General features: G+C 38.9%; 2 protein-coding genes across 5 annotated transcripts in view; one reads left to right on the top strand and one right to left on the bottom strand.

The window, feature by feature from the left end:
• CCDC149 (coiled-coil domain containing 149) overlaps window positions 1-23,466 on the top strand; it is a 52,070-nt gene extending 28,604 nt beyond the window's left edge. For 2 of the 4 annotated variants that reach the window (XM_066185552.1, XM_066185555.1), the window contains exons 7-13: window positions 21-93; window positions 1,376-1,460; window positions 2,703-2,847; window positions 9,649-9,725; window positions 14,738-14,845; window positions 19,372-19,956; window positions 20,582-23,466. In XM_066185552.1, the coding sequence (XP_066041649.1) occupies window positions 21-93; window positions 1,376-1,460; window positions 2,703-2,847; window positions 9,649-9,725; window positions 14,738-14,845; window positions 19,372-19,955 (1,072 nt within the window). In that variant the 3' untranslated portion in view covers window position 19,956; window positions 20,582-23,466. The remainder of the gene's footprint in view (window positions 1-20; window positions 94-1,375; window positions 1,461-2,702; window positions 2,848-9,648; window positions 9,726-14,737; window positions 14,846-19,371; window positions 19,957-20,581) is intronic. The other 2 variants (XM_066185553.1, XM_066185554.1) reach the window with 2 other exon arrangements.
• A 699-nt stretch (window positions 23,467-24,165) lies between these two features.
• Window positions 24,166-25,704, bottom strand: SOD3 (superoxide dismutase 3). Its single transcript, XM_066185551.1, has 2 exons — window positions 25,547-25,704; window positions 24,166-25,077 (listed from the first exon to the last, which is right to left on the bottom strand). The coding sequence occupies exon 2, from the start codon at window positions 25,059-25,061 to the stop codon at window positions 24,348-24,350; it is 714 nt and encodes a 237-aa protein (XP_066041648.1). The 5' UTR covers window positions 25,062-25,077; window positions 25,547-25,704; the 3' UTR covers window positions 24,166-24,347.
• Window positions 25,705-27,183: the final 1,479 nt, after the last annotated feature.

Here is a 27,183-nt window from a genome sequence, read left to right as displayed (position 1 = left end):
GGATTACATTACTTTTTCAGGTATCTTCAAGAGAGATTAAAACAACTTCAAGAGGAAGTCAACCTTCTGAAGTCTAGTATTACTAAATATAAGGTAAGATCCTCTCAGTGTATCATCTAAACTGTGCTTCTTTGTTCATGGAAGCTACTGTTCATTTTCATGTTAAATGTGTTTGAAGAACAAATTTGTTCTTGCAAGAAAAATCCACCATTGACATTCTGACGATATTAGTATGTATACATATTACTTTCTCATTTTTCCTTGTAGGCTTCTTTGCTGAGGTAGTACAAAGAAATACCTGTTAAGAGTATTTGAAAAATTAATGAAATACCTTTTCAAAGTTGTGTGGGGGAACCATTGCTCTGCTGGGGGGCAGGTGATCAGCCTTCCAGCTGGCTGGTCAGTGAAAAGTAGCAGATCATGCAGGGGTGAATGACTGCAGCTGTGTTGCCGTCAGAAAAAAGATCTTGTCTCCCTGTTCTCTAGTGGCTGTGCTATTTCTTCATATAGCTTAATGGTTACTAAGCTTTCATTGTTCTTTTCCTGAGTTAAGGTATATGCTGTTTCACATAAAACCTTCAGGACTGATTTTTGCCCTTCCCAGAAGCTATGCACTCTTATTTCCTTCTGCAAGTGATTTTGGGGAGTGGTAGGGGAGGGCTGCTTGTCAGACCGTGAGAAGGCTAATCTTAGTATTGGCAATAGGACTTCTTCATTTAGGTCACTGTAAAGTAGTCACAGCCCTGATGGTTTTCTGTGCATGAGCAAAGCTCCTCAAAGTACCAACTTCATTTCAGTGTCTGCTCCTGCTTCCAGCTTGGGTCTCTTGGAGTACGAGTTAGTTTATTGGTGAGAACTGAGCATCTTGGTGGGTTTCACAGAACTGGAATGGAAAGAGCTGGACTTCTGTTGCAGGACCATTCTGCTTCTAATTCCTGAAAGTCAGTATTTGGTACTAAAAGGGCTTCTAGAAACTGTGATAGAGGAGTTGGAACTTTCTTTTTGAAACCTATCCAAAGAAATGCTGAGAAAAGTCTGGTTTGATTTCCAGTTGATGTTGTCTACAGGATGCTGCAGTGTCTTCACTGGCAGTCAGCAGAATATTAAAAAATAGGCAAGTTTTAAATATACATTGGGGGGAGTGGGTGGGAGAGACTGCAGTAAAGTGATTATGATGAGACAGATGAGTCTTTGTAACATTACAAAGACTTTAGGCTGGAGAATCTTTGAGAGTTACACCCCCATAGTTTACTATGGGTGTGTAAGGTCCAGGCCTTGCAGAGTTGCTCTGGGACCAAAATCCAAAGTTCCAGATTCTTTCAACAGAATTTGCTGGCTGCTGTTTTTCTAAATAAGATATTTGTTGTTTCCCTAGAATGCACTAGAGAGACGAAAAAATTCAAAGACTCATAGTAGATCCAGTAGCAGTGCTCTGACTGGAGTCCTTTCTGCAAAGCAAGGTATTGCATAAATGCAGCATGGTGTTGCATATCTCATTGAACTCCTTTCACCTAACCTCTTAATTTCAGTAACCCTTTCCTTACAAACCAAACCAAAAGCTCTCTTCTCATTCCCTGTTTATAACTATGTGCTAATTCTGTCCTCTTCTCAGCTGACTTGACAGTATAAAATTTGCCTCTGGATTACTGCTTCTTATTTTGTTAATTCTTTTGCCATTCATTCTCTCCCCCATTAGTTTTATCAAATATTTCTTTACTCTCTAGACCCTGACAAATCACTTCTTTATTCATCTCTTTGCTCTTCTAACAATGGCAGTCACAGTTCGCATTCCGATGAAAAATAGACTTGGTGGTGGAGGAGAGGCACTAAGTCAGGTTTTCTGCTACTGTTTGTGGAAGCTTTTACATTCAGATGTGCTACAAGAAATCTTTATGTCCCATGTTTCTTCATGGGTAGCAAAATGGAATAATCTCTTTTCCCTGCTTCAAAGAAAATATCAAGATTAGGAAAGAAAGGGAATGAGAAAAAAATTTGTAGCAAACAGTATACCTTGCCACCCTACTGTTTAAATGTAGGTATATTCATACACAAACATGAGATCAGTAGTAAGTGTCATGGTAAGTTGAAACTCATTTTTCTGGTTTTGACTTGTGTTTTCTCCTCTTCTCCATATACTTGCATACCTGTACATATATATACACATATATATATATATTTATGTAAAGAAGCAGAGCCGGATTCTAGTTAAGAGATTTTAATGATACTAGTGAAGTTCCTGATTTGGCTTGAAGGTACAGACTCTGTGTTGCAGAGGAAGAGTTCATGGGTGACACTAGTCTTAAATAACCTGAAGGATATAATGGTTCTAAAAATTAATATAAAATATTCCTTGGAGGCTTCAGTTTTAATGACCAGTTTTTACCAATTTGTAGGCCTGTAGAAAAATGATTTTCTATCCTTCTGAACACAAAGAATTTTCCAAAAGCAGAATCAAGTTAGTATAAGATTTGTCTGCCTATAGTTGTTCTGGCTATTGCTGTGAATAACAACCAACTTGGAAAGCCACCATATTTATGCCAGCTAGAAGTCACAGATCTTTTGGCTTTTTTTTTTTTTTAATTGAAGGAAAAATATATGTATTCATTTAAGTAATTGGAATAGTTCCTTGATGCTAAGTAAATGTTTGTGTTGCATCTCTGTGCATGAGAAGCCAAAACTCATTTGTGTTTTTAACATTATAGTCCAAGAGTTGTTGTCGGAGGATCATGGATGTAGCCTACCAGCCACACCACAATCCATTTCAGATCTCAAATCACTGGCCACTGCATTACTGGAAACCATCCATGAAAAAAACATGGTCATACAACACCAAAGACAAACCAACAAGTAGGTGGCATGACTTCTAAGTAAAATATCAAGCTATGGGAAAGTTAGTTTGGGGAAAAATTAAGGGAAATGGGGGAGGAAGATTCATTTTCACAGAAAATTCATCGTCATGCTGGAGTGGTGGATTCTTTAGTTTTAAAGACCAGATTTGTGGTTTGAGAAAAATTACATTTTCATCTTAAATTTTGGGGTCGACAGAGACCTGTCTGCCTCTGCTGGGCAAGGATTGGTTTGTTGCTCAAGTTATTATGAACTGTAATAACACAAAGCAGACTTCTAGCAGAGGGTCTGTAGGGACAGCTAAAGAGAAGCTTCTGGGAGGAAGGACATGCTTGAACTGGAGAGAAGATATGTGGTAATTGGTTGTCAATGCAGGAATTTTCTAATAAGCACTGCTGGGGTTAGTAAGTGTGGCTCCAAGAAAAGAGTCTGAAAGGGTTAGTGTAACATTTGACACATGCTCAGTGGCCTGTGTCATACAGATGATATCTGTTGCTTCTGTAGTTACTTTGCTAAAAATTGAAGGTGATAAACACATTTGGATTGCTACTATAAGGGTTTTTTAAAAAATCTGAACTGAACTCCAAAGGAGAATTTGTTTACTCTTAGCTGTTCTGCTCATCAGTAAAATTCTTTGTGGCTTGTACAGTTCCTATCATGGCAGAATATAAAAATTTTTGACAGATTTTATGACATTCTGATAGTATTGTCCTTATACAGTGTATAAAAATCAGAGCTAGGAAGTGTTCCTTGATTTTGTTCTCAATTTCACCCCCTCTCTTATTTTGTTGGTGGATTTTTGGGGGGTTTTTTGGTTTTTTTTTTATTTTTTTAACCCTGAGTCACTACTAGTAATCAGAGGTTATTCAGGCTTCTCAAAAGCACATCAGGACCAGATGCCAGCAACAGCCAGACATCTTTCCTGAAAAGAAGTAGTACTGTAGTAAACTGTATTACACTAGAATGGATGATTCATTTTGAAAATTGATAACTTAGATACTAGGCAGACTCCATTGCATAATTCTGAGTGATGTGGCAGCAGAAGTAGATGAGCAGTTAATAGCCAGTTTTAATACTTAGGAGCCAACAAATGCCTAATCAGCTAAAGGGAGACTAAAGTGGTGAAAATGTAGCCCAGATCTAACTGATGGCAGCTCAGTCAATTCTAGTTCTGTGATGCAAGGGGAGTTGCTGCACAGAGCAGTGCTAAGGAAGGGCTAACACCTGCTTACTCCCTTCTTATTTCTAATGTAACATCAGACGGAAAACATCCAGAGAAGAACTTTCGTTGTTCCAGGTGTAACCAATCTTTGCCTTTTACATCCTGATACTACATCACTACCCAGTGATTTATTTTGCATATTTTTTTCTTTTTTTGCAAAGTTCTTACTTTTGTATTTCTCTTTGGTGAAATGCAGTCTCTTGCGTCTCTCAAATATCATTGCAATGATTGTTTTCTCATACTCTTCTTTCTGCTTTCAACTACTGAGTATGGATTGTCTTGAGATAACTCACACGAGGAGATATGATTCTTACGTCTGCGTGCCCAACTGGTCACATATAGCCATCAGAGTAGAGATTGGATATATGCAAAAACTACTATTCTGTGGCCAACAGAAGATCAGATCCTAGAGAGAAGTGACCGTCCATACCAGTCCAGGGTCAGGAGTGTTCTCAGAACTGTACTGTTATATTCAGTTCAGGATGGTTCAGGGGAAAATAAAAGAAAGATAAATCCTGATCAAGTTGAGTGAAGAGACACAAAGACATCCTCATTCTTTTTGTCACTTTTGACTTTAGCTGGATTAAAGAAGCTAGTAAGGAGCTAGGAGGAATGTAGAAACACCTAAGACATAAAAACTTAATGTGAAAAAGGGAAATGCATCAAAGGAAAGCATTCTTTATTTGATATGCAAATAAATGAGGGCACTTATTTGCCATGTAAAAAGTTAGAAGTCTGCTGTCTTGTGAAAATGGGAAAGACACTGCCCACCTGTTGGGGAAGGTTAGATGTAAGAGTACGATCAGTGCACAAGTTAAACAGACAGGTTCATAAACTGGTACTAGTAGAAGAAGCATTCTCTGGTTGAAGACATTTCTCCATTTAAAATAGGAAGTTGAGCAGGATGTGAGGCTAGAGAGAGAATTATAGAGACAAAAAGTTTTGCATAAATCACAAGGTAGCAGGCTGTGCAAAAAGCATATTTGAAGGACTGTCCTGGTTTAGGGCAAATTTGGGAGAAAACCCCCGAATGGGATCCGTCTAGGAAGCAAACCCAAACAGCCCATCCCCCAGCTGGTCCAGGAAAGAACTTTTTCAGAGAAAAGTGGAAAAAATTATTTATTTAGCAAACAAAGTGCCCACAAGCATAAAGAATGAATAATACGAAACAACAAAACCTCTGGCCACTCTGAAGAGAGATGGCAAATTGAGAGTCCTTTCTGTGGGTGTAGCTTGGCTCGCTCAGTCTCTTATCAGTCCCTCCGGCACTGGAAAATGCCATCCTGGGCCCCGGGGGGCTGCAGGTGTGAGATCCAGGTGTCTCTCTGGGTTTTTCAGTCCAGAGCAGGTTTAAACAGTCCCAAGAAAAAGAGAAAAAAAAAAAACAAAACAGTCCAGGAGGGAACTTCTCTGCCTCAGCTAGCTAAAAACTGACTAAAAGCACAGGAGATCTCTGTCCCGCTGTCTGTCCGTGCTGCAGGTGACACAGTCCAGGAGCGGATTGTGGAGGAGGAAGTGCAGTTTCTGCAAACAAACTGCACTGCTGCTTTCCCCCTCTTCGCTCTTGGAACCAGTCTTAAAGGTGCAGAACTTAATATACAGCATAAACAGAACAGACAATTGGGGATACAAGCATCAACAAGTCACCCCAGGACATTTATTCTTTCATTTATTCTTTCACATTGTTGTTTGAAGAAAATGAGATTTATTGGGTAAAGAACATGAGATTTTGGGGTGGTTGTTTCATTTCATTGAGGAAATTCTGCATTTGATATTTGATGAGTGAATGACCTAGTAGTGATTCTCTTGCTATCAGTAAATGAGATTTTTCAGACCATATGAACTTACTTTCCCCCATACAGTTAACCTACTCTAAGGTCTAGACCTCGTAGGTAGCTTGCAGATTGAGAGTTGGCTGTATAAGTTTACAATAGCAGAATGACAGATTTGCTTTCTGAATAACTGAAGCAATGACAAGACAACGGATTTTTTTTTTAGCTTAGATTGGAATTTGGACGTTCTGTTGAAGTTTACTTTCTGTTCTTAACTGTTGTTCAAAAAATGCATGGCCACTTGTTCTTGGAAAAGACACACTACTATTATTGCCACAGATGGAAGGAACTGTGGGAGTATGTGCCGTGCCTAGGAACAAGTAGGCTAAATCTAGCCTTTTATTTTTTTATCCCCAGTTTTCAGAAAAAAGAAGTTGTTGGGGAAAAAAACAGATCGTTTTTCCAAGGTGGTTGGTAGCTACTAATGTTAAGTGCAAGTAACGTCCTGTGTTTTTCTTCACAAGCCCATTAGCTTAATTTGAAAAGGCAGTTGTAAATTAATTCTCTACGCAGTAGCGTGTTGCAAGATTAAACAGTTACATAAATGCAAAACCAAATGGTCCTAACTCTGCTTAGCAAATGGATAAACATCCTTTTTTATTCTACCAGCAGTAAACCATTTATTAGATGTTCTTTGTAGTGCAATTTGTTCCTGAAATTGCCAGGACTTGTGCAAGCTGGATCAGCGTGGTGGTTAGATACATTGCACTAATTTTAACATCTCTAACTTGGGCAAGTTCAGTCATGTCCAAAATTACAAAAAGGATTGTGTCAGTCTGTAACTTGAGCGCATGTTTCCATGCGATGTGTAGAGGCAGATACGGGACTGTGACAGACCTATTTACAGGCATTTAGGTGATGGTATCTGTATGAGGGTGTATGTCTTCTGTAGCAAGATCTAAATTAAAATGAGGTGAAGGGAGCTCATTTGCTGTAAATCACTACAGCTCCCTTCAGATCATGGCTGTGTATGTTGGAAAGAATGAGAGAACCAGAAAGAGGCTTCTGCAGTCAGGTGGGAGCATTGCTTCTGTTGCACAAGCAACAGATTTCTGTAAAACCTTATCCTGGAGGGAGGTTTATACTAACTCCCCTGTTGCATTAGGCACAGGACCAGAGAACAGTGGAAATAGCTGTGACATGATCCTTCTGTTTCAGTTGAAGGATCTGGTTCACTGTGTCTAGAGATAAAAAAAGAGATTACTGAACTGTGGGCTACCAACCCATGCAGCCCCTTTAAAAATACACACCCAGGTCGGCCAACCCAGGCCACCACAGCTCAGTCTTCACACAGCATGTATGGAGGTGGCAAATTATCTGGAGGTCTCAGGGGAAGGGAAGAAATGTGAAAGACCACATTGTGTTCAGAATAGCTGACGCATTTATCTTTGAAAAATTTATTGCTATAAGAACTTGCAGCTTTATTTAGGGTTTATTTCTCCCATACCTGTCTTGGGAAAATGGGGTTTTTTAAGCAACCTAGAATGGTACTCATCACTGAATGTATTTTGCTCCCTTCCTGAATGAAAGGAGTGGGGTTAAATATTGTCCTCTGCTGTTGCCAAGCATTGTTCTGAGACACAAAATGATCCTTCTATATGAGAACCTGCAACAAAGGTTGAAAAAAAACCTCAGTGCCTCTTCTGAGGATTCAGTAAGTATTATCAAGATCTATTCTCTCCAAAACCATTAGAAATAGTGTGGTACAGCTGATAAGTAAATTATAAAATTTAAGAGAAGCAAGAGAAAAGTGACTGTGTTGCTGTTGAATAACAGGAGCAGTATCAATAACTTATTACAGAGGGTTCAGTTTCCTTCTGTGGTATGGCTAGCTGGCAGGGAGGGCAGCACCTTTCCCCTGTTTTCTGCCCTGTAACTCTGGTGAACTACTTACTAAAATAATGAGGATTAGAAGTGCTAAACTTCTGACTCCTTTGTGGTGACAATCATTAGCCAAATTAACATTGTTTTGTCAGTTCCCTGCCAGAACTAACACAATATGGAAGAAGTCTTGCCTCATGTATCTCTGTTCCCCTCTAAGCTGAGGGAATTCCATGTTCTTTAGCTGACCCTTGGTGAGGCCTTAGGCAGGAAGGTGGGAATGGGCTCCCTGTGTGCAGGGCTGGAGTTTCCTGAAAGCTGCTCTGTGCCTTTTGCTGTCAGCTGTTGTGTTGTACTGCAGAGCCTAATTGCTGGATGTCAGGGTTATGAAAATAGCGTTATTAAGGCTGAGTTTCTCATACCAGATGGAAGCATTCTGAAAGTGAAATCTAGACTTGAATAATTTTGCTTTTAATTGGAGAAGACAGTAGTAGATCCATCATAACCTTTTAAACCAGCTGAAATACTGAGTTTCAATGGGAGAGCAAACATAACTGCTTTGTCTTTTCTCCTCTGCTTTTGAATGTGATGGACTGTCCTTTTTAGTTGACACACACCCCTGTACCTCTCAGTGCTTTCTTTGATGTTTGTTATAAGCTTTCTCTTTCTGCTTTACGTTCTGTCTCTCATCTTGATATTTTTGTAATCTTTAAAATACTTCTAGGCTTTTATTGTGTCATTGCAAAGACCTCACAGTAGAGATTTTGAAAATGCTTAGTCCTTGTTAATCAATTTTTCTAGCCCTTTTGATATTTGCTGGGTGTGCTATTCTTCACGTCCTTCCCAGAATCTGCCATCTTGTCAGTAATGACATTCCCAGTGTGCTCAAATGTCTGCACATAAAGCCCTTGCTGAGGAGTTCTCAGTGCAGTATTACACAGCTCTGCTATGCACGGGAAGATACTATTGCCTTGCTGGGGTGGGATGTGCTGCTTCTCAGCATTCAGTTCAAATTTAACTGACTTATCCCGTTGCTGTAATTTGATGAGTAAAACTTGCTGTCCATAATCTCTGCTGTCATGTTTAGAATTGCTGCCTTGTCTAGGTTTCTCAGTCTAGTGAGTATTGTTTGGGATTTATTTAAAGATTTTGACTCTAGCAGACTTGCTGTGCCTGTGAAACACTTGCAAAAATTCATTGGAGAAACGAGCCGTCTTTGCAAGATAGAAATCTCTCATTTGATCTGGGGAGAGAATTAAGACTAAAAGTTAAATCCTGCAGGAGAGCTAACTGCAAATAGTATTTGTGTATGAAGTCAGATACAAAAGAAGACACGACCTGAGAAATACTGTGAATGCTGAGTAGGTGATAAAGGCACTAAAGAGCTTGAAGCTTTTTAGTAAAGTAGAAAGCAGTTCAATGCTAAAAAAAAAAAAAAAAAAAAAAAGGTGTAATGGAAAAAATATACCTAGCCATTTTAAGCAATCTTGGTGACAGAGAAAACTCCCTGAATAAAGGACTAGCAAAAATTGTGTCTTGGAACTTCAAAATCAATCTAGATGCTGTCCTGAGTTTTCCATATTTTGTCTGTGTAGCTTTTACCTTTGGCTTTTAGCTGTTAAGAAAATAAAGTGATATTTGCAGGCAAGAAGATAGAAATACTGTAAATTGCTGCTTTTCTTTTTCTTTACTGCAAAGATTGAATATCCTAGGCCTTTTCCCTTTTTACAAGCATGGTATAGATTAGACAAATATATTTAATTTTTCTTTTGACTCTGGGAGAGGTTGTCCATTGCTTTTAGTGAAAAGAGATGACTGCATACAGGTTTACTGCACTAGTTAAGTAGCAATTTAAAAATTCAACTCTAGTCATATAAGTAATTGGGCTTTGGTTACCTTGGTATAATAACTATTCTTCTTCCACAGAATTCTAGGTAATCGAGTGGCAGAACTAGAAAAGAAATTAAGAACTTTGGAAATCGCTGGCTTGTGGAGTCTTCCAGGTTAGTAAAATTTCAAGTGAACAGCTTGCATTACTTCATTTTCAAGGGTATGTTTGCATTTAAGAGAAGTTTGGCCATAATTTTTTTAAATGACAGTTATTGTGTGAATGTTCTATTCAGCACATTTGCAAAATTAGAAATGTCCAATAAATGTTAAGTGGAAAGCAAAAATCACTAGACTTTTTAAACTCTTAAGGCAAATATGTGTTGAAAGTAACATGAAAAGTGCCAAAAAAAGGTTTAAATATTGAAACAAGGCAAAAAAAAAGTGAACTATTTTATTTAAACATTGCATAAAGTGATGCACAGGTTATTGGTCATTATGTTTGTCAACCAATTTTATTTATTAATTTTGTATTTTTTGTAACCATGGGCTTTGTTTTTAACTGTTTATAAATGCTTTTCTCTAGAATCATAAACTCCTAGAAATTGGAAATGTAAATGGTCCTAAATTTTCTAGTCCATCTCTCCAGAACAGGCTTATTCCCTATAGTGCCTTAAGTATTGTATTTGATTTTAAATTAGTCAAGTAATGGGAGATTAATCTGCTTCCTAATAGACATCGTTGTTAGGAAAATGTGCAATATTTAATTTACATTTACTTTTTTACTTCTTCCCATTGCACCTAATTGTGTCTTCTGTAACCACTGTAAATTATGCTACTTTGTTGGTGGTGTTTGCATCATTAGGCTTTGTTGTTTACAGATTCCTATCAGTGCTAGTAAGAGTGGGAAAGTGGTTTGGGGTTTTGGTTTTTTGGCTCTGTTTTTTTCTACCTAACCTGTATGTCTAGAAGAAAACATTTGACAGAGCTGAAGAGCCCTTTTAACAAACCTTTGCTGATGTGGTGTGTCGCTGCTTCAGCTTGCCTGTTTGGGCTTTCTCAGTTCTGCTTGACTCTTTTCAACACTAGAGGTCTAAATCTGTTCTCATGGATTTGTCCCCAGTAAGTCACCTAACATGTGTAGTGTACTTAGTGCATTTGTGCCTCCCCACATTCTCCAAGAGATGAAGGTGAAATGTTTGTCTAAGACCTTGCTAATGCAGTTTAGTACATTACTACAAACCTGTCTCTCAAACTCACCGGTTCAAGGTACTTGTAGGGGTTTGTTTGTTTTGGTTTGTTTTTCAAAACTAGTGTTCCATAAAGTTTTTACACTAATAAATGCAGCACTTCTCATGTTTGCAAAACGTATTTTAAAAAATGGAAGTGGGAACTTCTTGCACCGTATTGATCTATACAATAACAACTGTCTCTTTCCTTCCTTTCTTTTGCTGCCTGAAGGCCTGAGCTACAATGTCTCAGTGGGATTTGGGAGTAGGTTCTGCTTAACATATTTTTTTAGTAACTGATCCTAGCAGTACGTTAAATATTGTCATTGCATGTAAATAAATGGAAATGTTATCTGAACATTTTTATTTCCAGCAGATTAAGATGTTCAGTCAAATGAGTTAGATGATCACAGGAGAAATAGAGGCTGCTCTACCTGAAAATACATTTGCGTTAAGGAAAATAGTAAGAGGGGATGATCTTAAATATTTTAAAGGAATTTTACACTGGATTGTGAGTTGTGTTGAGCCCTGAGGTTTTGTTGATTTTTTGCTTGCCTTTTAAATCAGGAGTGCACTTTTGTTTCCAAGTGCACTCAAATCCTGAAGTGGTCAAAAAGAGCACTACAACACCTGATGGGTCACCAGTTTGCAGAGCGTGTAAAGCTTCCGCTCCATAGAACAGCAATGTGTAACAATAAGTGTGGGAATACCACAGTGGATTCTGCAGCTGACTGTTGGCTAGGGTGAGGAGCAGAACACAGAGAGTATCTCATCTAGTCAGTCTTAAATCCAGAGTGAAAAAATATTATTTGGTCTTATGTGGAATTTTTTGTCATTGGAAAAATATTGCAGGTAAAACCTCATGTTCATTCTAGCACTGAAAGAAATGCACATTACAAATTGCAGGATTTTAATCTGAAGTTAATGTTCCTACTTAGTCATCATTGTTTATATAACATATATAACATACACTGTCACCATGATAATATCTTCCAAATGCTGTTAATATGCTTGATCCTATTAAAAAAGATCTTGAATGCCTCTAGTTTTTTTGTTAGGTGACATATTTTTCATCTGCTTTTTGAGAAAGCTATGAATGAACTAGGGAGAAGCTAATCAACAGGAAGTGAATATTTAATTTTTGAGAAGGTAAAATTTCATTCCCTGTGAAAGTTCTGCCTACCAGACTTTATATTGCCCTGCTTAGAAAATGGGCTTTAGTTAAATGAATCTCTTGTGAGGTTTGTTTTCATTGCTGAAAAGAAAGTTTGGGCATAGATTTTGCTTTGATTTTCTTTTTATAATCCTACTTCTCTTGAGAAGAAAGCAGAGAATGTGACGTTTGCAGAAGCATTTAATTCTTTGCTTTGTCTTGGCTACATTGTGGTTGAAATATGCACACAAATAAGTTAAATGTATTCAATAACAGTACATAATAAATACCATCTTATTCTTTTCTCAATCTGATGTCACTAGACATTCAGATAGGTAATCCTGTATTTTTTTAAATCTGTCATTTCCTGAAAATTCGAGACTTCCAGATTTTTCATTTCCAGATGAAAAAAAAAGTGTAAGAAAGAGCCAACCATGACTCAGCCTTTTTCTGTGTGGGTTGATAAAGGAGTTTTGGTGCTGCCTCTTGCCCTGCTGTAACCAGCACAGAGCACAGGCAGGGCAGAATTAAAGGGCTCTGCAGCTGCTGTGGCTGTAGCCAGTTACAGTGGCAAAGGGTGCAGCAGAGGTTATAAGAAAATACCCAACCCTTGAGAAGAAAATGAAAAATTTACTACTACTGAAAACTTGTATGTATTTTGAGATCTGTATACTTTTCACTATAGTCCTTGAAAAATTCATTAGAGGAACACGAAGGTATAGAAGTTATGAAATTGAGCTTACACAGCAGCTTGTTGAAATTCTTTGTGTGTAATCCAACTTCAGATCATGATTCACAGAATTCACTGTGCAGCAGTACCCCTATGTGCCTCCTTCATGAATGGATGTGAATTGCTGTTAATAAATAAATATTCATCCGACTCTTTGGGTCACATCTATTGTTAAGATGTGTGGATACTGAGCTTAGCTTTATTTTCTGTAACCAGGCTGGTTTTCAGAGAAAAATATGAAAGTAAATGTGTTTACTGTGTAAATGCTGGCTGGAAGTTGAGAAGTATCTTTTGTGAAGCTTGTCTTGCAATCTTCAGGGACTTCAGCTCAGGCTTTACTTTTTTTTATTAAATAAATTTAAAAGCCTCTGCTTTCTACTTTCGTATTAAAACCTCTATACATTTTTTTTATATTCATCATCTTTTTACTTCCTCCGTTGGATTCTTTTGTATCTTTTTGGATATATGTGTCTGCTTCTGACTGTGTGAATATCTGTTGGGTATTTTTATACCACACGTTCCCTGTATGATTTGGCTCTTCCAACACAAAATTCCTTCACTGTTACAGGAAAGTACATTCATGTAGGAGCTTTTGCATTTTGAAATATTGATTGGATTTGGTTTGCCTTTTTAAATGTTTTTAATTAATTTTGTCTTACAGTAGAAGGGTTGTCCTCTTTAACTGTTAGTTAATGCTGTTTTTATTACTGAGTGGTGAAGGCAGAATTCTGATGCATTCTTGACAGGGGGATCCAATTTCAACAAGATACATGCTTCAAAAGCATTAATTGCATTCATATTGCTATAGTGTATTGCCCAACATGGCAAGGATAAAAAAAAAGATCATTGCCTTCTTGATCAAGGTATTTGCAACCCGTGTCCTTAAGAGGAATTAGGGATTGGAGTGGTCCAGTTAGACTCCATGTGAACAGCTTTCATTTTTCCTTAGTATGCAGCAGAACTTTCTCAGAGCTGGATTTATTCCAGGTATCTTCTGACCTGGTGTTCTCTTGAAAGTCTTTGTCTTGGATGGGTGATTAGATTTAGGATGTTGCCTTAAGGTGAAACGTACAAACAGATTTAGAGGGGCAAAGTGGTTGTTACATAAATGTCGGTTCTCATGGAGATAAATAGAGCAGTATCTTGCTGCCTCCCCAGCCATTACTTATCAGTTGGCACTTGTTCTGCAGGCCACACAAACACCACGCTTAGCTGATCTTGCACATTTCCTGCCGTTTCCCCTCTAGGTTTAAGGTAGTGTCAGTCACTAAAAACATGAGCATCCTGAATAGTGGAGGACTTCCTAAAGGATCTGCAGGTGTTGCTTTCTGCATTGCTAAAATATGTAAAGACTAAGCATCTACAGCAGAGTCCTCAGATGAAAGGTTTCTTGCACTATTTTGTCTGCAAAAGAGCTGGAAAACTGCCTTTTTCCATTTGGTTTAAAATGAAAATGCTCAGAAATGTTTTGGGAATTTTCAGATTAAAATCCCTCCTGTTCCCCAGTAATGTGTACTTGTTTGCTCCCTCAGTTCTTAATTATGTGATGTTTTTAGAGACTTTTAAAGGAAGCATCACAGGATAATATGTAAATCTGAAGCGTAAAGCTACATAATGATGAACCCGCTTGTATCACATGAGACACAATAATAGAGAGTAAAGAGTCAGTGCTGAACACTTGCTGGCAATAGCGTGCAAGTGATCCATTACTTTGGTATGATCTGATTGTTACTATTTTTAATTGAATTCTAATTGCTAATTCAATTTGCTGCATACAGCACCTGACCATACTGTATGCTGTATGGTCAGCATACAGACCATTTTGAGGTCTTTCAAAATCTGGCCTTTACTGAGTACTGCAGATAAAAGCATACAGCTTTTCTGCCTTTGCCTTGCATATTGTGGCTCCAGTACAGGGTATTTTTTTTCATGCTGTGAAAGGATCATTTCAGATGCTTTTCCTATTCTGTACTTTTCAATAACATTGTTAAAAATTTGTAGGGTATATTTGAATATCACTGATGCACAGTGGTTGTATTTGGTGAAGCAGCAGTTGTAACACTGTGATTGTTCCAGGTGGGAAGGATACGATAACATTCAGTGACCCAACCCTGCCTGTGATACAGCGGTCCAGGTCACCGTTGTTAGCGTTTGCTGATAAGCCACAGAGAACTGAAGTACAAGGTGAGCACTTGGAACATAAGAACGTGATGAGAGCTGTGCACTCATTTCTTTCCAAATAAAATGTAATAAATTTTCATGCTGGGATAGCAGAAGGCAAAGTTTCAGTGATCACAGAGATTGAATACATCATCCACAAGTAAAACAGATAGATGGTCCCAGTACAAATAGCAAAGAAGCGACTGAAAAGTTACTATTGAATGGACTGCATAAGGCTAGGGATCAGGTCTTACACCTCAAAACATGTTCCTGCCAGATAAAGTGACACTGTGTGAAGTTATTCATGCCATCTGTGTTACAGTTAACTGATTCCTGCACTTTTCCCCTCAGTTAAAATGCGCAGTAGGAAGCAGTCTGTGGAACTGGTTTAGCACTTTCCTGCATTATAGGTGCTGTCTAGATGAATGGCTTCCTGATTGCACATGGTAAATTGAAATACCCAACTCATTTTCCCAGAGAAATTGACTGCTTTTTTCATAGTCTTACATGTGTTTTGTTAAAAATCCCTCTCCAACAGCAAGCTTTAACACCTCTTCAAAGTCAAGCTTAACTTTATTTGACAGTTGCTGATAACCTTGATTTGTTTTTCCTTAGTTTTTTGTAATGGATGGGAGATGGATTATTATATTTGCTTATTGGCATTTGGATAAAGTCTTTAATGGGCATAACATTATGATATGCCCATATCTTTTTCAGCTAACCATGAAGCATCATAAACAATTTATTTGTTAGTCCTGTAACTAAATAGATTGTGGCTTAATTTTGACTTTATAGTCCAAGTCATTATCTGATAAAATGTGACAGCGAGGCTGATCTTTTTTTATAATCTTGATCAGCTGATATTTTTGCTAAAAATAAGAAGTGAAACTGTAATGAATAATTCTGTGGTGAGTAATAATAACTAATAAATATTCATTCTTGTACCTACTTAATTGTTGATTTTTAATTAAATCTGCAGTTACTGAAAGCATTTACTTGGTGGCATTATGCTCTTTTCTTTCCTTATTTGTCCTAGGTGAGGGTGGTATTACAGTTGTGATTGCAGGCTGATCAGACAGGCAGTCTGATGTGCCTGTCACATCTCATCAGACCCTCTTGCTGTTGCTTTGTAACACTGCCAAACCTTAGCTCTGGGCTGAAGCTTTCCATGCTGTGTTTTCTACGTCAGCTGATGTTTTTTTTAAGACAGCCAAATAACTCTTTTGTGTTAAATACTGATGACCACGTGGGGTTTTTGGTGGGCTTTTTTTGTCTTTCATATGTTTGAATTTGGTTTGGGGTTTTTTTGTTGGTTTGGTTTTTTTTTTTTTCCAAATATGCAAGCATTTATTGTATCTACAATTATAGGAATTTGAAATCTAGGAAAAAAGGTTTCCAGCCTGAGGAAAGCAGTCTGGAGTTTCTACCTCATTCTATATGATTCACTTACAAATCTCATCTGCTAGAAACAAATTATTTTGTTGAGCTCACCTTGTGCCACCAGTGCTGGTGAAACTGTATACACCATTCCTTTAAGATAAAGTAAACTTAGAGGGGAAAAAACCTGTAGCAGAGAGGGAAGAAAGGCCAAGATCAGGACTCTTAAGTGGTGGGAGGACTAGAGGAGGTGTGGTTTGACAGAGCCAATGGAAGCCTGAGTGAGGAGCCTGCATGTAGCTGAGCAGAGGTCAGAGCACAGGAGTGAGGAATCAGAATGCTGGCAGTGGAAGCAAGCTATGATTAAAAATATTGAAAGGTGGATGAGAAATGGGCACAGTGAGTGTAAGGACTGGAAGAACAAAAGGGTATGGAGCAGGAGCAGAAAGATAGGCAGGGGAAGGGAAGAGCAGAAGAAAACAGCCTTGGATAGGAAAGGACAGACAAGGATTAGACCTGTGGCAGTCATAGGAAGAATCAGCTCCCAGTAGGTCATCTCCTTTTCTCCCCTCTGTCCCATGACCATAATGAGTAGCAAGGTTAATCACAGAAATCCTGCATTAAACTGGAGCAGGTTAAGAAATTACTGTTCTGCCTACGCAAACAGCTTGGGTTTTCCCTTGCCTGTGTCCTAATATAGCTGATAACCTGCAGTGAGAACTGAGACAAAAATTACCTCTGTGATAATTAAACTGGGCCAACTTTTTGGTGGCATAGATGAGCACTTACCTATGACCAGCTGTGCAGGGGACACCATGGTTTCTAGCAGCAGGTGATGCAACAATAACCTGTTCTGCTGCTCCAGATGCTTTTTCTGAAGGATGTTTGGGGCTGCCATTTTCCCTTCAAAGCCTGAAAAGGAAGCAATGTGTTTTCAGCTGTGGGGCATATCCCTGTGCTTGGAGCTACAAAACTCCTCTGCAGTCAGCATCTGTATGGGAATGATACACAGGTACCTTTTGTATCACTCTGCACAGAGAATGACTGCTGTTGAGATTTAGAAACTTGGTGTATATTGCAATTTTTCATCTATACCATGATCCTCCAAAATCTGGGGGACCTTGGAAATTGAGAAGAACACAGGAGTGTGTTCATCCACTGTCATTCACCAAACAAGTATGTTCTTGGTTAAAGTATTACTGAAATAAAAACAAACCCACTCTTATTTTCCTATTCATTGAATGATCAGTTGAGTGTAAACAGTTGATAACCAGAATAGCAATGGAATTCTTACTTATCGTTAAATATTAGACTTCATGTCACATTAGTGAGTTGTGGTCTTTTAAAGAGTAGCACGGATATTTGGTGTCTGTTTGACCCAAGAAATCTTCTTAGCTTTTGAACAAATGTTTATTCTTCATCAAAACTTTTTCTAATGCATCAAGTGTTACTCTAGCTAGATCTGTAGATAATCAGAGGGCTTTTTCAGGCTTTTTTAATCCAGTCTATCTGCTTACCCTGGTCTCATCAAAGCCTCCTTTAATCTGCAGTTGTTATCACTGTTTCAGTTAAGCTGGATGGTGGATGCCTGTAGGATCTACTTTGTGGTTCCTGTGTGAACATGCATAAAGACAGAGTACAATCATACGAATTAAAGCCTGTCTTTTGCCACAAAGCCCCACTTTATCCAATGCACAGGATGGATAGTGTCATGGGATGGATTGTACTTGAGTATCACAGCTGCTAAGGAACAGCTACTTGGGGTTTTTTCACATCATTGTTGAATGCCTTGTCCCTGCCGTATGGCCTGGGTGCTATTTCAGGCATTTCCTGAAGAAAACAGTGCTGTTCTTCTATGAACTTTTCTCTGGTCATCTAGTGCTTTCAGAAAATTTATCTTCAGGAGATTGCAGCAAGATGATAGGTTGATGTTATTCTGCTGTAAAGGGAGGAAACTGAGGCATGCAAAGAGGAAGGTAGAGTCCCTGCTAATTTCAGGTGCTGGTTTGAGGTGCATGCATTTTGGCTCATTTGGAGCACTTTGATGTACAGCACAAGCACAGCAGTACTGCACATCAAGCTCCTAGTTTTCCAGCTGAGTTCTTAGATAATGAGGCTTAGATCCAGTGGGTGATCACCTTTTGAAAGTTAATTTATCCCTGCCTTTTCCACAGACTTGAATTCCAGCTCTTCAGAGTTGCATTCCTAGCTCTGCTGATGGCAGTAAGAGCGTCTGTTCCCTTAGTGCCAGCCCTGGTCTCATTCACTCAGTAGCTCCCAAATTCTAAATGAGGCAGGTATGATAGAGACAGTAGGCTGGTCCTCTGCAGCCAGGCAGTCCCATCCTTGTGTGAGGCAGGATATCTATGAGAGAAACGCAGTAAATTCTTTTATACTAAAAGGTAATGCATCTGCACAACAAGAGTAATTTTAAGCTCTCAAGGCAGACTTATTTTTGGCATTTCCTAGTTTTTCTTACTTTACTTCGCAAGCTTATTTTCAGCGAAGCTTCCTGTCCTTTAATGGACACATTAGAGGACACTTTCACAAGGGTGCTTGATTGCACATTAATTTTTTTCTCTATTTTGACACCTTTTTCAGTGTTTGCCTTTTAGTGTAATGTTATACTTAAAATTCTTGTACTGCTGCTTTGTTTTACACTGTTACCCTAATCAAAATAATCTTTTATGTTTGGAGAAATGTTGCAGGACCAATAACAAAACTTCATTATTGGATGAAAACCTGTGAAAAGCTCCAAATAAATGGAGCTCGTGTTAACCCCTGAAACTAGTAGTGATGGGGGGGATTAATGGTAAGCTGTGACAAAAATTTCCATAGCTAAGTGCCTTGCTTGGAGTTGATATTCCTCTGGAAAAGTTTTCCTGACCTTGCTGTTCTACAGTATGGTACTCTTAAAATTGTCTGACTCTTTAAAATTGTTGGTATTCAGGAAAGACAGGATCCAAAACAGGGCCAGATCCAGCAAGAAACTTAGTGTTGATTGTTTATTGTCTAAGAAATAGGCCTGGGTGGGAGAGGGAAACACTCCTAAAAATTCCTCACTGAGATAAACATCTCTGTGGTCCAGCACTGGTAGTAATACTCTTCAGATCAGATATATAACAAATGCCTCCATCTGACTCGAGTATCTTACTGTTCCATTTCTCTTTCAGCAGAACAGAAGGGAGAATGTGATGAAACTTATGCTGTTGCAAGTGAGTCCCTGGCTCCAGAGGGAACAAACTTAAATAACAGAATCCAAAATAAACATTTTTACCCTTCATTACACCAGCTACCTTCTGAGGAAGAAGACATAAACAAGCTTGGAAGTCAGATAATTAAACTGACAGTTGCAGAACTGGAAGGGAAAAGAGGAGGCGCTCCTGTGGGGGAGCAGAACGTGGGAGTTGAAGAAGAGCTTAATGATTCATCAGAGGCAGAGTTCCCACTTTCCAGCCCTGATCCATCTGACCCCACAGATCCCTCAAACTCTGAGAATGAACGAACAGGTGAAACTGAGGTCCTGAAAGACAATGACAAAACCTTAGAGAGAGATTGTGAAATTCCAAATGAAAGAGGGGATCAAAATAGCAGCACCATGGATGTCGTGCATACTGAGGACGCTGGAAGGCATGGAGGGCTCAGTGTTAAAACTGCAGACACAAATAACAGCTTTGAGGAGCTCTCTGAATCTGAAAACAAGAAACCATCTGATGCTGCTGAAAACCGTGAATATTTGGATAACAGTTTGGCTTGAGGTATGAAATCCAGGCCCTTAAGCATCTCACTGTAATCCTTGTGCAGTGTCTGTGCTGTTGCAGATATGATCGGTAAAATATTTTGCTGTTGGGTTGATTATTTTATATTGAACTGTTAGTAATTCTTTTAAAAAAATGTTTCTCTGTTAGTTCTGGCTGTAGTGTACCAAAACTGTAAATTACCTAAGGGAAAGAATTAATGATGAGGTTTAGTCATGTTGGTTTTTTGTAGTCATTTGAAGTTTCTATATAGATTGATGTAATTTACATTAGTGTAGTAAAGAGGCCAGTGATAATGATTTATCTTGTTATCACTAGGCTTCTGAAACACGTATGGTCCTAGTGCTGGACTGTATTTTAATTCTGAGAAATGTCTCCCAAGGATGAAAAATTTGGAGTTATAACTTGAGAAGCATCTTAAGGCTGCAAGCTTTTGCTTCTTTCTCAAACTGTGTTCTGTTTCTCTTTACATACAGTGACTGTCAGTACATCCTTAGAATAAGATCACTATTCCCTTACAGGAAGTTTCTGAAAACCATCCCTGCATGTATATAGTTCTCTCATTACAAAACTTTATACCTTTGTATTTTGTCTACTGTACAATTTTTTTCATTTCCTCTCCCAGCTCATCTCATGAAAATGAAGCAAGTTATTTCACCAGATACTGAGAGCCCAGTTTAATGAAGCTCTGAAGGAAACATCATCAGAGAAGCCAGAAGTCTTACTGTGAGAAACAGCAATGCTGTTCTAAAGCAAAGAAAACAGCAAGAGGAGAACCAGTGATGACCTGGTGTCCTGTCCAGCTACTTGGCTGTCAGTTTCTGGAATTGCATTCCTCTACTTACAGGAGCTGGAAGGCGCCCTTGGGCTTAGTTAATGGGTGATAGGTTTCAGCCTATTCTATCTGTGCTCTCCTTTCTGAAGGAATTTTATGAATTTTTTATTTTCTTATTCCGTGGAATTAAGGATCTCTTCCTTTCCTCCTCATTTCACCAGTCCATGGTGTGATAGGATTGTTTGCATTGTTGCCACTTTTAAAACTTCTTCTCTTGAAGAGGTTTAGTCATAGAAAAACATTCCTATAATAACTGGGGGAAAGGGAGCTGCTGTGTCATTCCCTAGCTTGGTCCTGGTGCTGGAGCTGTGCCACTCTGCTTCTAGGAAGGCAGCAATGAGGGAATACTTAAGGTTGAAGTTAGCAGCTGTTGAGGAAGGGGAGGCAGGTCTTTCCTCCCCTGTTTGTAGCATAAGGAATAGTCTTGCAGCTGTGGAGCTTCTATGGGCCAGCAGCCGTCAAGGCAATTTTTCTGCTGACTTGGGACCTAATTGTCTGTAAATGTTCATTTCTCACTCCTAGAACTTGAAACCAATCAGAGAAAATTAAAGCAAATTTAATAAAATACTACTAATAAAAAGGAAAATCCCTCCCAGACTGAGTACTTCTTTGACAAATAACTGCCAGCTGCAAGTTTTTACAGCCCACTTGTCAGCTACTGAATAAAGAGAGTTTATATTAGCAGTACTGACAAACTCTTCTGTATGTGTAAGATGAGCTAGCAGATGCTGCCATAATCAAGGTGTCAGAGCCCATGAACAGTTTGTATTCAGCAGAAGAAAGGCTGTATGTAAATTATTCCATATAAATATACGGAGTGATGGTTGGAAGGTGAAAAATGTGGCTTGTCTCTGTTCTTATGTGTTTTCCCTAGCAGGTGCATTAGTGTAACCCTTTCAGTGTCTGTCTGCAGGATATAAAGCCATACTTACAGTGCTCCTCAAATATGTGAACTTTGTCTTTAAGGGTACTCGGACAGTGTAACATTCCACTGATGTTAAGCAGCAGTCCTTCGGAACAAAAGTTATATAGTTAAGGGTATTAGGGACATGAAGCAGTAAAAAGGTTTTATTTTGTTATCTTGCTCACCGTTAAAATTCCTCATCACCTGTAAAAAAACCAAGTTTTAAGTGTTTGAAAGAGTGTTAAACTGTTCCCAGTAATTTTAACTGACTGCATTACTGACTCATTTTTGTGACAGTCAGAAGAAAAATAGCTGTAGAAATTAAAATCTCCAGGAGAATGTGGAGGATTTTTTTTCTTTTAATGCCTGAATGTCACATGAAGTAGAATTCTGTTTGAGATGTATTTCTTCCATCTTTCACAGACTGATCCTTCACAGAGCTAAATATCAATGCAGTCAGAACGGAGGCAAGCTAGTAAGAAGGTCAAGATTTCATGTGTTGAGCTCAGAAATGTTGAGGGTCTTTTCTTATTTCCCTGTCCTGTGTCTTCCTTGATGCAGAGATGTGAGAATGAGCATTTTGCTCACAGTCCCTTAACAGTCCCAGTTAATGCTATTAGTTAATGAAGAGCTTGCTGTAAGGTTGAAGCAGTGCTGGATCAACAGCTTTTGAGTGCCTCATTTGTTGATTCTTTTCAGTATCTTTTCTGTGAAAGCATACTGATGTACAACGCAACAATTAGGGCATCTTGGTAATTGTCCTCACACCATTCTCCTCTTACATGCCTGTTTTAAATCTTTGCAATCACTAAATTCCAGTAAGATACACAGATCTCTGAAAACCTCATTTCCAAAGTGATACCACTGCCGCAATATTGGCCCTTTCCTTTCTCATCTAGCAAATGTGAATTCTAGCTACGTTTTTAGCTTTCCCCCAGGAACACAAGACTTCAAAGCAAGGAGGCTTGTAAAAGTAAGACATTGCTGCACTAGGTGATAAGTAATTAAATAGTCTTTTCAGTATCTTCCTTGGATATTGCTTTAATTGATACTGTTGCGCTAATACAGCAATGATTTTTTTTCCCCCAGTGAATTTAACTAGTGGGTTTTTGTGGACTCAACTCTGCCTTAGATTTGGAGAGGTGGTTTTGGTTTTTTGTGTTGTTTAAGACCTGTGTTCCCTTTTTCTACTTCTTTACAAGTGCAGAAATCACAACCAGACATGTAAGCATTTTTGGTGTTGGGCTTTGGGGAAGCAAACTGGGAAGGGTATTTTGTGGCAGTAGTATGGAGAAGCTGCATTTCACAAAGTGATTTTAAGGAGGTTGTTGTACCTAAAGATGAAGTCGCGCATTATCTGTGAGAAGGATTTCATTTGAAAGTATGATGACGTGGTTATTGGAAAAATAATGTTCACTGAATTTGTAAAATAAGTGTGTGAAAATGACAGATTAAGAAGCATCTTTTAGAATGCTGCTTCTTTTCTAAGTGAGACTATTTTTAAGCATATGGGAATTTGTATAATAAAGACAGTGGAATTTCTTTAATCCCTATGAGCTCAGGAATGTATTTCAAAATCTTAACTGAGATTAAGCTGAAGATCTGCTACGTTTCTAAAAGATAGCATTTTGTTTACAAGCTTCTGTTTTATAGTTTGCTTTCTAAATTATGCAGTTTAATTTATTTGCAAACCAGTCTTTTGTTGCTGCCTGGATTAACAGCACAACGTGGTTAAACTCTTATTAATAAATTTTGTCATCTTTAATGAAAACATTTCCTGATATACTTGTTCTACCTGCTTGTTTCCTTTTCTCATCTTAGTATTAGATGAATGATAGCCATGGGGTGGTGTTTTAATATTCTGAGTTGTGTTAAATTTAAAAAGTAAAGACTTATTAAGTGAGAGTTGTAAATCTGAAAATTATCTTACTTAAATCTTTTCACTGTCACTTCTCCCAGACCAAACTGACTTTGTTCCTACAGTTTTGTATGAAGTAACACACTCAGTATTTTTTTGCTTTGGAAATATTTCTTGCTGATCTGCTAACTTGATCGTCATTTAAGCAGCATTATAACTTTTGTATATAACTTTGTTACTAATAGGCACAGAGACTTATACAAGTAGAATAATATAAGGGATCTGAAGTTCAACACAAAATTTTCTGTACTTTCCCTTATTTAAAGGGGAAGTCCACTACCAAGATCTTGCAACACAACACCCAGCACTGTTAACAGCATAGAGACCTTTCTGCTTTTCAAGTTGGCACCTAACTACAGAATAGTGTCTAATGAGAGGCACATTTGTACTTCTTTCCTTTAGTATCTAATTATCCCTTAAAAAGACCCTTGCAGTGCACAGATTCTTTAGTCCATGCACCCTACCCATCTGCACTCTTGCTCACATGCATTCAACCCCCAAAGTGCATAAAAGGAATCTTTTTCCTTCAAGGAAACACTCACAAAGTTGAGTTGATGCTGGTTTTATTGATGGGCTTACATAAAGGAAGCTCTACAAAAGTGATATGCATTTCACAGAGGAGCAAGCAAACGGGAATTCTTTAGCCATATATTTTAGTGGGCAACAGCACAGCCTGAGTTACTTTGTTCTGCCAAGGCTGTAGCTGGCATTTTGGACTTCACCTAAGGCTGGTTCTACGTTCTTTTGTTGAGCCCTCTCTTCTTCTTGTCCATAACCTCAGGCAGTTTCTCTTCCCACAAGTTCTTGTTGCTTATCCCAATCACACAGCAAGCCAGACGTTTCCCAGCATTTCCATTTTCCAAACTGGCCTTATTATTGCCCTTGCCCATGTCATCTTCCTGCTCATGGATCACAACAGATCTGCCCATGATGGAATGTGGACCAAAGACTGTGGCGAAGAGGTTTGTTTTGTATTTTCTGATTTTGCCTTCTTTAGGAAGAAAGTTGCCAAAATCTCCTGGGTGACGAGGGTGATTCACTCTGAAAGGGTTATAGTGCCCCCCTGTAGAATCACAGCCATTGCTGAGGTCTCCAAGCTCGTGAATGTGTATAGCTCTGCTAGATTGATTGTTATCCAATGGAAACCCATCCAAGTAAAAAATGGCTTCCAGTCTTCCACGTGAGTAATACTGCCTGAATAAGACCTGTCCAGTCACTTGTGGCTTGTCAGCATCTATTTTGGAGCTGGGCTTCATTTCACAAGTGGTGTAAATCATCCCATCAGTCTCGTTACCACCTGTTACTGGGTAGAGCAAATTCTGCCAGAGGTCGTTCACTTGTTTCTGTATTTCATGCAGTGACTCCTGGCGTGGGTCAGTTTCCTTGTCTGTCATGACACCAGAGGCAGACAGGGCGAGCCCAGTGACCAGAGAAATGATCAGAAACATCTCAGCAATTTCGAGCCTGCAAAAGATACAGGAAGGTACAAAGAATTCAGGGCGTTTTGCAGCAGTATGGCTGGAGAGAAAGACACACACAGCCGGTGGGGAGCTGAGTGAAAACAGCTGGAACATGGTCCCGGTGGACTGCTGCTTGCTAAACCTGTCTAATGTGATGAACTGAAACTCAGTCAGAATGCATATGTGTATTTAAACACATACAACTGGCACCCATGACTAAAAGAAATTCTAGTGATTATATATTTTAAATTAGATCTTGATCTCAAAATCTACCTCTGTTTCCCTGCAGGAAGCAAGCAAGCCAAAATGTTTTTACATCTATTTCTGAGTTTCTGTTTTTGTATTGTAGAAAAGTAGGCTTTTCTACTTCAACAAATTCCAACACGATAGTTTGCCAGGAGTTTTTGGTCCATCTACTTAACCACTTGTTAGGCATTACAAACAAAAAGTAAAAATCCAACAAGTTGATTTACCTTGCAGAACCCCTCAGTAGTAGCTCTTCGCCTCTGCTCTCGTAAACCAAGATGTGATCGGACAGGAGGCCAGAGGTGCTTGAAGGTGATGCTTATAGAAACTGCGTGTTTTTGTAGAAATTAGGTAACGCCGGCTCAGGGGAGGCGGGAGAACTGTGGGAGGGGAGGGAGGCGGGGACGGAGGGAAGAAGGAAGGGAGGGGAGAAAGTTCTAGGCATTTTTGTTTTGGGCAGGGTGAATACTTTATCCTTTCCTGGTGAGTTTGTTAGTCTGGCTCTCAGTCCTCACAGGCATTTCAAAAAAAAAAAAAAAAAGAAAAAAAAAAGCCACAAAACTTTGACATTAATCTGCCTTTTGGTGACTTCATGCACTCCTAAAACAAGTGAACTTCAGCAGGCAGGGAGGGGAGGGGAAGGAGCTTTATTAAGGCACAATTGTGTACTTGTGTGCAGGTTATCTGGAGCTAGTTTGCATTTTTATTTCTTCATTAATCAAAATGGAAACTGGTGCTTGAACAACATAACCTATGAGGATGTGAGGATGTATACAAAAGTTTTTGTGGATTTAGAAACAGTTAAAACTGTAATTGTTGAGGTACATGTCAATGATGCCTCTCTGAAGTTTTAGGGTTACTTAGCATCTGTTCTGCCACTTTGCTTGCCAAGATATCTGCTCCACTGCGGCGCTTCTGCTTTTTTGTTTTGTTTTGTTTTTGTTTTTGTTTTTGTTTTTGTTTGTGGGGTTTTTTTTTTGGGGGGGTTGTTTTTTTTTTTGGTAAACTAGCAGCGATTCCTTTCCTAAGAGAGAAGTAAGCACTACTGAGGCAGTGCAACATTGCAACACCAGACTGAGATGCACAGAAATTCCTCAGAAACTGGCTGGAGCATAGAGAGTTCACATGTGTTTCATCATCCCATGAACTAGGAAATGGTCTCCTCTCAGGGGCATTGCCCTGCCCACAGCACTTCCCACTGATGTAGCTGAAATGTGGATTTGTCTGTCACAAGATCAGTTTAACAGGGTGAGATTTCTGTGGAGGGAAAAGAGTAGCTCTTATTACTCTGGAACAATTCTCAATGCAAGAAAATTGCAAAGAAAATCCCTTTTCCCAGTTCACTTCTTCTGCCAGCTGGGTAAGGAATGGGACTGTCAGCTTCTGCAGTGGAAAAATTGTGTGTGTTAATCTTACCAGTATCATATACTACATCAGATCCAAGGTTCTCAGTTATGTGAGAGAGACAATTATTTTTCTTTATGTATGAGGGAGAGTAAAGCTACAGGAATGTCAACTACTCGGATCATTACCCAGGGAAATACAGAATTAACTGACTTCATTTTTGAATATTGGGATATTGAATGTGTTACTTTAGCTCCAGGCTTCAGTTCCTAATCTATGAAACAGGACAACTGGTATTTCTTCAGGGTATCTAGAAGTTTTTCACATCACTGTGCTCCCGGGCACCATGCAGTGTTCAGTGGGAGCTGAACTCTCAGAGAAGCCGAGCGCCAGGATTGTCCTTCACCCCAAGCCTCTTTTGCAGCTCTTCCCAACTTCATTCACTGGCTGTCTCTGAGCTGGGAAAAGCCATACTTGCAGTATAGTAATACTATGAAATTGCCTGGGCTTAAAGCATTTG

The sequence above is a fragment of the Chamaea fasciata genome, unplaced genomic scaffold, assembly GCF_029207755.1.
Source record: "Chamaea fasciata isolate MVZ Bird 193981 ecotype frontalis unplaced genomic scaffold, bChaFas1.0.hap1 SCAF_6, whole genome shotgun sequence".
Classification (NCBI taxonomy): domain Eukaryota; kingdom Metazoa; phylum Chordata; class Aves; order Passeriformes; family Sylviidae; genus Chamaea; species Chamaea fasciata.
This window is presented reverse-complemented; position numbering and strand designations above follow the sequence as displayed.